This window comes from Heliangelus exortis, chromosome 6 (genome assembly GCF_036169615.1).
Source record: "Heliangelus exortis chromosome 6, bHelExo1.hap1, whole genome shotgun sequence".
Classification (NCBI taxonomy): Eukaryota; Metazoa; Chordata; class Aves; order Apodiformes; family Trochilidae; genus Heliangelus; species Heliangelus exortis.
The window spans coordinates 6,102,607-6,115,285 of record NC_092427.1 but is presented as its reverse complement, the minus strand read 5'-3'; the positions used below and the strand labels follow the sequence as shown (position 1 = coordinate 6,115,285).

Genomic DNA, 12,679 nt, shown 5'->3' with positions numbered 1-12,679 from the left:
TTACAAGGAGTGTGCTAATTAATTGAATTTCATTATTTAGTTGAAATATTAAATATATCAACCATTACAGTGTGTATGTAATGCAAAGTGTGTGCTTGCTGTTCTTGAAGGAAGGAAACTACAATGCAAAATCAAAAGACATTAGGAGTCAGGATGCAAAGTCAGCATCAACCCGACTGCCTCATCAGGATTTAGAGAGACTGTGAAACTGAGCGATAGATTCAACCTTTGGATGAATTTTAGTAACAATAATGTTGAGTTAAACTTACCAGCATTTTTTACAAGTCCTCTTTGGTGTATTTAGAATCTGTAATCAGTCTGCTCAGAGATAACAAGAGCATGTGCCTCTGTTGAGAAGAACGAGTGGGAATAAATTAGCCAAGGGGGTCCATTATTTGAGCTTTGCAAAATATTTGATGTGAATGTTATTTTTGCTGGGCTTTTTTTGGTTGTGCATTTACTGAATGTACAAATTAGATTACCTTTCAAATTTCCCAGCTAGCAAGCTAGTAAGACAAAAATCTCTAAAATCTTTGCATATTAAAAAAAAATTGGAAAGAAAAAAGAAACATTGTTCCATGGTAATATTACATCCTTTACAGATGCAACAGGGGTTGTTAGCAACTTTAAGAGTGCCAGACTTATTCTGCCTGGTTTCCTTCAATTAATAATGTTCTCCCTTGAAGCAGGATTTAAACACTTGGACCTGGATTGCTTAGCGGAAGGTGCTCCCCTTGTACCTCACACACTTCTGGAGCCTTTGGTCATGCCATATGGCCCATGGCTGATGGCTGCCTTGTCCACCACATGTCAGGAAAACCCCAACCTAGGGGCTGGGATCAGCTGGTAGAGTTACTCTCGTAACTGCAGTCCCTTCTCAGTGCTGGGTTTAAACCTGAATTAAACATGAGGCTGGCTTTGTAGGAGGTCCCAAAGCTTCATCGGCCAGAATGTGGCCCCCTGATTGCCACGGTCCACCAGGTCTCCCTTCTGAAGTCTTTAGCTATTAGACTTCTAGCACGTGGATTTACTGGTGGTATTTTACGTATTTCACAGTCAGTGGCCAAATGAATGTAAATATTAATTGCAAAATGAATCAGTTTTTTCCCCCTCTACCTTTTGTCTGTGTAACTAGAACCATTTCTTCTGTCTCACTGTCCAGTCTGCTGCTGCTGTGTTTGTTAAAAGGTGATCTCTTTTTTATCCTATAGACTCAAAGGGAAATTACTGGGGTTATTACCAGTGGGAGTGATGCACTCTCATAGTAATGACCTTGAATTTTATGAAGCACCTCAAGGTTTACTAACAAGGGTAGAACCACTAGAAGTTTGTTAATTGAAATGATGAAATATGTTCAAGTGAGTACAGAAGAATTTAAAGCCAAGTCAATTAGAAGTGCATCTGTTTCCGGAGCTGCTGGAGAAATGTTGTTTATTTTCAAATCACTTTTAAGCCAGCCTCTTGGAATCCCGTTGGCACTGTTGTTTAACACTGCGTGCAGACCTTACACAGGCAGTAAATTTATCATTTGGAAGTGCAGCAGTCGGGTGGATGCCAGTGCATTACAATAGCTTGTAAACCTACTAATCACCTGCTTCTCCCACCGTGATCCATTTGGGAATGCAAAGGACACAGAAGGGCACTGCAGCCCCTCGCTGGCTGGACCTGGGGTGAGATGAACAGCATCTTGTGTAGGTGGAAAAGAAATTGTGCTGCTTCAAAACTCCCCCTCGGTGCTGCTGTGCACTCCACAGCCTCTTCGTGCTTCCCCACTTCTGACACCCACCAGCCCCTCATCCAGCTGCCTCTGTTGCCTCAGCTCTTTTGGGCTGCACAGCAAAAATGAGAGAATAACAGTTTTCACACTGTGTATTTGAGCCTTAACCTCCCACACCCACCAGACCATCATCCTCACTTTATTTGTCTAACCTGCTATTGCTTTGTCTCTCGGGCTGCACAGAAGAAATGTGACGAGTAATGGGCTACATCATGTGTCTGAGCCTTCCCAGGACATCCTCTGTCACCTGTGGGTGCTTTGTTTATTATAGACATGTTAGGGAAGAGACTTCATCTGTGGTTTGTAGAGCAACAAGTACATCATTCTTAATGAATAAATAATAGTAAAATGAACTGTGCAGCCCAGGTAAATGCACTTGTTCATCCCATTATGTTGGCAGTGTCTCAGTAGTAAAACAATAGCATTCAAGCTTAGAAAAGGCTTATTTCATCTCCCAGATCATTTTTTCCTTCCAATTCTGAACTTTCCCCAGTAGCATGTTTCATATTGTCTGACGGAATATCCCATGCATTGGTGTTTCTGTCACTGACTCCTGCAACATCTATGTGCAGCTCTGGATCTGTGCTATTCAGGAGCCTGCTGCTGGTTAAGGTAGCACAAAGGCTCTAATCTGTTGTTTCTTAATTAACCAAGCTTTATTGATAGTTGACATTTTAAGGAATAAAATCCCAAGAGGCTAAAGGAAGCTACAAGAAACAATATGAACAGAACACATGAACTACAAAAACATGGACAGCGGGTCGAGCAGGGCTGAAGAAAACTTTTTCTCTATAAAGTCTTGGAAACTCAATAGATTTTTAGCACGAGATTCTGCAGAGGAGAGAAAAATGGGGAATGTGGAGGATAAGTGAGATGTTTCGGGGTGACACTGAAAAGACCTGCTGAGTGAAAGGAACTCAGAAATGTGTTCATACTGTTGCTTTTATTCACATTCTGTTATGGTCAGATGTATGAATAGGAACCTGAATTTGGAATTCTCTATTCATCAGTTGCTTCAGTAGCAAATCTCCCTGGTACTTTTTGTTTTGTTTTTTATTATGTGTTTATTATTATTTTTATTTATTATGCCAATGCTACCAGTTTTCTAGGAATGCCAATACTGGGATTATGGTGGGTATCCAAGCTGAAGTCTTTTCAGCCCCCTGACAGTAGCAAACCATGGCTTGGCTTCTGCAAACAGGTCTCTGTCTCAGGTTAGTGCAAGGGTGTTTTGGAAGCTGGGGGTGCCACAGAGGTAGCTCCTGTGAGAAGCTGCTGGAAGCTCCCCTGGTTCCAGTCCCTGCCCCCCTCTGCCCAAGGCCGAGCAGATATTGGGAAGCTGGATGTGCCTCTGTGAGGAATATATTCAAGAAAGGGGAAACAAACCTGAAAAAAGAAAAAAAGTAAAAAAAAAGAAAAAAAAAAGAAAAGGAAAAAAAAGAAAAAAGAGACTTGCAGAGGAGAGGAGGAAGTGAGAGAATCCCAGAGAAAAACCACCAAAGTCAATGAAGAAGGAGGGGGAAAGGTGCCCGAGCAGAGCTTTCCCCATGGTGGGATGGCAGCTGTGGCCCCGCAGGCCACAGAGGAGCACGGCGGAGCAGTCCCTGAAGGACCACGGAGGGGTAAATGTGGATTTGTTGCCCCTGAAGTGTCACAGGTGGGCAGAGGTGAAGCAGCAGCCTGTGCAGGGTGACAGAGGGGCAGATGTGGATCTGCAGTCCTCGAAGAGCCCGTGGCAGAGGAGGTGACTGTTCCCTCAGTGACTCTGGGCAGCCTGGGATGGAACAGTTCCTGAGGGACTGCACCCCCCGGGAGGGACTCATGTCCCAGGGGTTCCAGAAGGACTCTCCCATCAGAGGGACCCCACCTTGGAGCAGGGGAAGAATGTGAGGAGTCCTCCCCATGAGGAAGGAAAGTGGCAGAAACACCGTGTGGGGAACTGACCCTGAGCCCCCCCTGCCCGTCCCCTGTGGACCTGGCTGGGTCTAAACTGTGACATCTCCCATTCCTACAGGCAATGGATGAGCTGGGTGAACCAATATTTACTAGTTCCTCATTAAAAAGGTAGACAGAAAGGCATTCTCTGTTTGAGCAGAGAGGGTACATCTCATGAGTATTCTTTAGAGGAAAATTTTTGTTGAGTGAAATTCTGTGGTTCTGAGCACTGAGAGATCCCAAAAGAACTTTCAGGGGATGAAATACAGTAGTTCTCTTTAGTTTTGTTTATTCTATCTTTTGTCTTTCTCTTCCTTGAATTTCTTTTTGGTATTATATATATTTTTTTATTTTATTTTTTTTTTTTTTTTTTGGTCTTGCATTTCTTTTTATTAGAGAGGTGGGTCTTAAACTGCCAAAAGTCTTAGCCCCCTTTACCTTCCCTGATATGTTTGTAACCCCTCTGCCTAATCCTACTCTGAGACAAAGCACTTCCTTTGTTTCTGTTGAGAGTTAATTACCAAGGCTGTCGCACAGCCCTAGGAAAAATGATATTTCATATGGTGGTGGAACAGAGCTCTTTGGAGAACTGCCTCAGAAGTGCTTCTCATAAATCTATCAGGAGAAAATTTCTTTTACTTATCATAATGTATTTATGAATTGCTTTGAGCGGCAACTTAAGAAGGTGGAATAGAATATTAGTGGGATATTTGTGAGTTTTGTTTGGGGAAAGTGAGTCTATATTGGAAATATTTGTATATGTGTGTGCATGGGTGTGATCTCACCTAGACAGAAATACCAAACATGCCAAGTTGAAATACATCAAACATGCAAATACCACGGTAATGAGTTGGGTCAGAAATAATAAAAATACCCAGTTCCAGTGGCCCTGGAGCTGCAAATGAAAAGGTGACCCAATACATGGAGAGAAGAGGTAGGAAAATAAAACAGAAGGCACTGTGTAGGGACAGGGCTACAGCCTTAAGGAAGAGTTACAGCCTGAGTGACTGTGGAAATGATTGTGGCTGTCAGGCTCCAGGGTGGCTCCTGTAAATGAAGAGGGAACAGGAGCATCATACAGGAAGGAGAAGAAATAGAGAATCATTGCTTCTGCTGGTGCTCTCAGGTGAGGCCAATCAGCTGATAAGGGGGCAGCACCCAGCACTGCAGAGAGGGATATAAAGGGCTGCAAAGAGCTGCTCCACCTTCTGCTGGTCACCTCAGGTGAGGGCTGCGAGGAGCACCAGTGAGCGGGAGCACAGCAAACGGGAGCAGGCAAACAGGAACGGGGCACAGCAGTCAGCGAGGCAGTTCGCACAGGCAGGGCAAGCAGGAGGGGCACAGCCAGCTCCCAGCTCTCTTGAAGGAGCAGTGGTCTCCAAAAAAGCAAAACCTGGTGCTGTTAAGACGCAGGGTGTGTCCACACAGACGGAAGCCCTGAAGAGGGACAGCAAGAGGGACGTAGCTGTTCAGGCCTCTGGCTGTGTCTGAGCCTGGTGTTAGCACCAGTGTGAGTGGAGTCTGTGTGCGATGTGAGCAGGTGGATGACTTCCTGTACCTGGTGGCAGAGCTCAAGGAGGGAGAGAGGTCCCTAAGAAGTATTAGGGACAGTGAAAGGGAAATTGACTGGTGGAGTCATACCCTTTCTAACCCAAAAGAAGTCCAGAAGGAGATGGTGAAGCCCTGCCGCTCCTGCCATCAGGCAGTTGGAGCAAACCAGGTGGATGGGAGGGAATGGAAACAGGTCCCTCATCAGAGAGGCAAAAGAATCCCCTCCCAACCCCCACCATCTCGCCGGGTGCCCTTAGAGAATAGATATGACGCCCTGGACTCAGAGAATCAGGCAGAGGACAGACAAGAGGAAGATCTGTCTGGAAGGTCTCCTGTTCGCCCCCCATCTACCAGACAGGTTACAACATCAGCTACAAAGAAAAAAAGAAGGGTAGTTGTAGTTGGTGACTCCCTTCTGAGGGGAACTGAGGGCCCTATATGTTGACTGGACCCATCCCACAGGAAGGTCTGCTGCCTTTCTGGGGCCTGTGTGAGGGACATTAGTAGGAGACTCCCCCAGCTAATTCGGCCCTCTGAAATTATCCCCTGTTGGTAGTCCAGGCTGGCAGTGATAACATTAATGGAAGAAGTACCAAGACAATTAAAAAGGACTTCAAGGCACTGGGTCATTTAGTTGATGGGTCAGGAGCACAGGTGGTGTTCGCCTCAATCCCTGCAGTAGCAGAGATGAATGAGGAGAGGAGTAGGAAAACCTATCATATCAATAGGTGGCTAAGGGTTTGGCGGCTAAGAGATTCTATGATTGAACCAAAGGAGGGAACTCCTGTTGTTCCTAACATTTTTTAAGGCACCGTTAACAAAAGCTACATCAGTGCTCTAGAAGAAGGAGATTTTTCCAGTCAGGGATACCTAAATAAGGCTGAAACCTTTCTTCAGCATGAAGACCAGGAAGGAGGCAATGTATTGTGGGGTGGGTCAGTGCTCAGGATGTAATGCAGTCCTGCTTTGGACTTAGCGGCAGGTTTGGGCATGGGAGATCTTTAAATCCAGCTTCAGGACACAATAATCTCCATGCCTCAGCCTTGATGTTTCCTGGTTGTTTGGGGCTGTTCAGGGGTTTTGGAGGAAGCTGCTACTGGGTTTTTTTTTCTGAATTCTGTTGTTTGGGGTTTTTTCTTTCTTTGTTTGTTTTCTCCCTGCTGCAGTGACTGTCCCTTTGTGGAGTGGAGAAACCCTTCATAAGAGAGTAATTGAAGAGCTTTTGGTATTCTGTAGGTAAGGGATAGGGGGGGATTGTTAGTCTGATGAAAACCAAACAGAAAGAAAGGGCATAAAAATGAGAAACAACAGGAAGATGGTAGGGATGAAATTCAGCTATTTCCATGGCCATCATTTCCAGAGCTGTCAGAGGGTCAAAGCTGCCTGTAATAACAGCTGATCTTAGCAGCTGCTGACTTTAATGGTCTACCATGAAATCTCTTTTTTGTTTAAATTAAAATAGTACCTACAGACATGACAAGCATACAGCAAAAGTCGAGGAGAATGAATGCAGCATGGTAAGCAGGAAGGTGCAGAAGCTGTTCCACACTGACAGCCTGAGACTGGAGACTCTGAGGGTTGGGCCACCCTCCATGGCCTTTCTGCACACCTGGAGCTCCACAGCTAGTGAAGGGCTCTGCAAAAATCTTTCTTCCCATATGCCAGCTCCTAAACCAGCTTTTGGTGTTGTGCCTCTTTGGAGGAACCTTGATTTTTCCCTGAGAAACCCTGTGGGATTTTAATTCAGCAAGGTGCTGTCCTGCAGATGTCTGGTATTCTGATTTTAAGAGGTGATGGTCTTGGGAGAAATTCTGTGTCAAGCCAGGTGAAGGTTAAAGCAAAGTTTTAAAATAGCATATATGAAACCAAGAATAGGCAAAATAGTAGGAAAGATGTATGAAGAGAACTCCCAGAAGTAAGTGGGAAGCAGGTTTCATCTGCTTCTCCCAAGACCAAATCCCACAGTGATCCAGCTGCAGGCAGGTCCCCCATACATCTTGTGGGAGCTACCAGGAACACAGCTCTGATGCCTTTCCCATCCTCTGGTTCTCTCTCCTGGGAAGTGACTCTCTGAACCCCTGCCAGTGCCAGCTCTGGAGATGGCTGGCATAATACTACAGCAGTACAAAATTGGGCTGTACCTTTAGTTCTTCAAAGTTTATTATGACCACAATCTCATGGGGAAGATCACCACCACCTGCTGGTGACTACCAGGTTCACAGCAGAAACATTTTTTAGTGCCATTAGTTTTACCACAGCCTTCCTAATGAGCATTGAACTAAACCAAGTAGAAATTAGTTTCAATGTCTGCTGTGCTTTGAAAATAATATCATAATCTCATGTTGGGATGTCAACCTTCCAAATGCCTTCTCTTAAAGAAGTTGTCCTTTTGTGTTATCACACAGATCCCAGCGAGGCATCGTAGGATGGGAGTTCAGCAGTTATGGTGATTAAAACTTGTCTTAAATTTTTGGTTTAGGTTACATTGAAGAATCTTGCACGGTCCCTTGCCCATTTGATTGCAAATTGAGTGATTGGTCCAGTTGGTCCCCGTGCAGCTCTTCCTGTGGACCAGGGGTGAAAGTCCGATCCAAGTGGCTTAAGGAGAAACCTTACAATGGAGGTCGTCCCTGCCCCAAGCTGGATCTCAAGAATCAGGTAAGCAGTGTTAAAGAGCCAACAGAAAGCTCTCTGTGCTTGATGTATTTTTAATTGTGATCAAAAGTGCTGCCAGGAGTTACCTTTGGGACTCCACCTTGGGTCAGAATTTGTGGGCAATCCTCAAATGTCTTGAGGATAGAGGGGGAGATGCTCATCTAAACAGCAGAATTTGACTGAGACCCTGTACTTCTTGTATGAAGAAAGTTTTATCTTCCAAAGCAAGGGAAGGTCTTGATGAATAATACCACCTGACAGTGTCTAGGCATTAGAGAGCTCAGTTGTCAGGGATATTTTAAAAAAAATTAATTCTCTGAGACTATGGCTGCTACAGAAACATTCGTTAAATGTATATTGCTATTTTTAGCAACATTTTCCTTCAACACAACATTAGTTCCCTTGAACATTAATCTCTGTATATTCAGTATTGAAGAATCCCATCAGAGGAGAATAATCTCTAAATTGCTACTCGTAAAAAAAGATCAGCATCTATCCAAATTCTACTTAATACTCTATGTGCTTCTGCAAAACTAGTATGGATTTCCTACATTTGCTGATTCATTCTCAGCATAATTAACACTGATGAAGTACTATTGAATTTTGACTGTCCTTTATTGGATATTCAACCATGAAAATTAATTAATAGGACAGAAACAGTCACTCTGAAGGGACTTCATATATGAATCATGAATATATATGTATAAAAACTATGCTGTGTGGGATGTGAAGAAGGACTTCTATTGTGTTCGTACAAAGATTTATTTGTGTATGGCTTGTAGGTGCCAGAGCTGGTAGATCCAGGTGTTTTTCTGTACAACACTTGCTGCAGCAGTCGTGTCCCAGGGTGCAGCACAACTTCTAATACCTCAGTCTGAACTCACCTCATTTTCTTTGCAGTTTGTTTTTTTTTTTCCTGTGGGAAACTTTTTTTTCTTCTTTTTCTTCCTTAATACTATTTGAAATTCGTAGGCAGTAGCCTAACAGAAGCAGCAGGGACTATGAAAATATAAAACTGCAATAAACTGTATGTTGTCCGTACTTCAATGCTTTTCTTAATAGATCAGACAGATCACCAAAGAGGCAAAATGAAATCCCACAGTAAGCCGTGTGGTTGCAATAAGCTCCTTTGTAATGAAAAGATACTGGGGCTTGTTACCCATAGACACAGCAGACTACTTCCATTAAAAGTAAACTTACTGCTATAAAGAATTGCCTATTCCCACACACATTAGATTTGCTAATTTCAAAAGCCTTTCAGAAGATATTAAAGGAAAGAGATTGTTTAAAATTGGAAATTATGTCTTTGTATGGTTTATCAGTGCTCGGTGCTTGCCAAGTGCCACAGTTGGCATTAATATAAACGTAGTTGGGGCTTTTTTTTTTTCCTCTTTACCAAGAGCACACAACTCAGTATAAGCCCCACTGAATTCATTAGAGGGCTTTCTGTTGCAGGCTCTGATAGTGACACCTTAGAACTGCATTAAAGTCTGTTCCTTTTGGTTTGTGGCACTTTGATTATCAGGGTGTTTTTTGGTTGGTTCTTTTTTTTTGAGTTGTGTTTGTTTCTTGTTGGGTTTTTTTTTTCTTTTTAGGATATAAACAGAAACTACTTTGAGCTGTTTTAGAGCACAAATGGGTTACCTTTTTCCAATTTAGATTTATAGGGTGGCACCAGATCCTATATAGCTCAGAGCTTTTAGAGTAAGAAGAAATTGTGCTAATAAGTGTGTTCATAAACATATGTATGTATATATACCCTCAGATATGCACTTGTATGCACATATTGTGTGCATGATTCTATTCATGGGTTCCCCAGATGCTTCTTAGTCCTTTGAGTAGTTTGGAAGGAGTTTTGCTCTGCACCCACTGAACCCTGGCTCAGATTTAGACTCACCATGGGCCCTGGGTACATTGCAGAAGATGCAAGTTGCCTACCCATAAAGTAAAGGTAATTAATGATTGTGCTGCTGTTTAGCTGAGCTGGACACGTGCCATTAATCCACTACAAGGCAGATTGTCTTCTGTTTCCTGGTCTGGATGGTGTTTAAAAAAGCTCTAGAGATTCTTTCATTCTTTCTATACAAGTATGTGACATCCTAATTATTTTTATATGATATGTGTTAAATGGCTACAGTAAAATACTTGCTTTTGTTTGATATCAGATGTGAGAAAGCTAAATTACCTTGATGCTGAGATTTGCTCTGTCTTTCACTGGCTCCTCCGGTATATTGGGTTTTATACAGTTGTTTAAGACATTAGGTAACAGAGCCAATAATAAACTCCTCCAGGTGTTGGTAAATTTCTCTTATTATTTCCTCCAGTATTTTTATTTATTTATTTATTTTAAATTATTGCTTCTTAGCTTGGCTCTTATTGCTTTATCATTTACTTTGGAGAACCCTCTGTTTTCCAGTGTCTTATAATTAAGGTCTTCAGTCAATTTGTGTCTTTATCTCATTAAGCCATGTAATCTTTTCACCCTCTTCTTGTGAAGGGTGTTTTCTAGGCTTCGTGACAGATCCCCTTAAGTCTCTTTTTTTCAGAGCCTTTCAGGTATTTGACATAAATTTAATTACAGAAAGTGTTACAAGAAGCAGCGTTCCAGGAATTCTCTCTTACCATTTCCCACCATGTTAACAGTTGGATCCGATGATCATAAAAGGTCCTTTCCAACCTAAATAAGTTCATGATTCCCTGCACAGGGCTGTTCCCATACAGATACCTGAGCAAAGCTGCTGCTCTAGAGAGAGGAGCAATTTATGTGCTCAGAACAATTTATTTGATGAATATAAATAATTGTCACATAAACTCTTTCAGAAAAGACTGTCCTAGAACCAGTTCCATCAGTGTAGTTCAGCAAGCTGGTGTATTGAGGACAGAACTTTTTAGAAGTTTAATTTTATACAGAGATAATGACACAGCCTATTACTGCAGAATATCCCTTGGGGCTTATGCTCTTAATTCCACAGAGGTTTTTGCTCTTCTGAAGCATCTTGAAGCATCCTTCAGATGCCTTCCCTGCCTTGCCCATACTGCTTCTCAAGCAGTCCACTTCTCTTACAGTAGATGTGAGAAGTAATCACATTGAGTTAGGAGAAATAATTCAGCTTTTATATATTTTTTGTTTCTACTATAGTCAGTGGACTATGCTGAGCCCTTCCAGGGCTCCATTTCAGGTTTTTTTATTTTCTGATAGAAGTGACCTGGGCTGCGTGCACTTGGTGATTCTGAAATAGTCGCTCAATTTTGATGTAGTCATTTCAGCCTTAAACTCCCTCTGTGTTGTTGCCCTGTGAAACTATAAATTGAGTTACAGTCTTTGGGGGAAGAGTTGACAGTGTTTTAATGCAGATCCATATAATGTGTTGGATTTTGTCTTGTATCCCTAAATGCTTGAAAATTGCTGATGAGCTGAAAACTAGGTTTTGCTCCAAGTCTTGAAGGAAAGGGGCATTGCTTGTAGAAACCACGCTTCTCTTATCTAAGGGTAGGAATGCTTCTGAACAGGCAATTGGATTATGGGGTCAGCTGGCAGATGTTCTTGGCTGTGCAATGTGTGTTAAAAGAGGTGTAGCATTTACATTTTTCTAGTTCTCTTATTTGAAAAAGCTTACACAGCATGCTGTAGCTAAGCTATTTAATAGGTTGTTCTACATGATGAAAGGTTAAATATGAATTATGGGGGTTTATTGCTTGAATGTTCTTTTATAGGTTTTTAGGATTACTACACAAAAATGCATCTTACTTTAATGACTCATGAATTCCAAGGATTATCTTTTTATTGATTGGTCTAATATATATTCTTGTCAAGATTTTCCTTCCTTCTCCTTCCTCCCTCTCTTACCCAGTCCTGCTAAAGGACAAATACTGTAGCAAGTAGTTTATTCCCTTTGAATATGCTGCTGTATATATAAATATAGACACCTTGCACACTATAATTGTAAGTATTTTTTCCTGAAATTTTACACAGAAGTTTAAGCAAAGGGAAGAGGAGGGCAGTGCTGCATTTACAGATGCTATCAGATGCAGGTGTGAAGACATGAGAATATTCTGGCAACCTTTTTATTGAAAATGACTGCAAGTTCCATTTACACAGCAGAGAAAACATATTCTTTTTAATCAGCCAAAAAAAAAAGTGTCATTTCTTTCCAAAAGTGAAAACCTTACAAAATTGTAGCCTTTGAAAACTCACCATTAGAATGCAGAAGATTGAATGGGTTTGGAGACTTAGGTAGAGCAGAGTGTTTGTGTGATCTTTCCTCTTCCCTAACCTGCAATGTTAAGAAAGGTCTTTTCAGGAAAAGCCTTTTGTGAAGATGTTTCCAGGGAATTTCATACTATAATTCTGAAAAAAAAAAAAATAAAAATCTCCAAAGAAAATCAATGCAGTAGTATGCAGAGAAGAGTTCACCTTGCTGACATTCAGTAACTGGTTATTAGGCAATTTTTGGTCTTTTGGATAAGTTTCCATGATGCAAAAATGCTGTTGAGCTGTGTCGGAGGAACTCTGAGGACCTAAGCATGGCTGGTTGGTCACAGAGCACTGTAATGAAAGAAAGTCTATTTTTACTTAGGTAGGTAACTGCTCTCAGAGCAATATTTTTGTATACAATAAAGTTTTTGAGTCAGCAACATGTTACTACTGTATTTCACCTCTTTTTCTTCCTTCAAGTTATATTTCTGTCCTTACTTGCTGACACATACTATTAGCAACCTTTTTCATTTATCTCTGTATCCTATCAGAGAGTGAATTATTAA

The 12,679-nt window shown here is 41.9% G+C and overlaps 1 protein-coding gene across 1 annotated transcript in view; it reads left to right on the top strand.

Moving 5' to 3' along the window:
* Positions 1–12,679, top strand: part of THSD7B (thrombospondin type 1 domain containing 7B) — a 313,731-nt gene that overhangs the window by 226,236 nt on the left and 74,816 nt on the right. Inside the window, exon 16 of the mRNA XM_071746457.1 lies at positions 7,743–7,921. Within this exon, the coding sequence (XP_071602558.1) occupies positions 7,743–7,921 (179 nt within the window). The remainder of the gene's footprint in view (positions 1–7,742; positions 7,922–12,679) is intronic.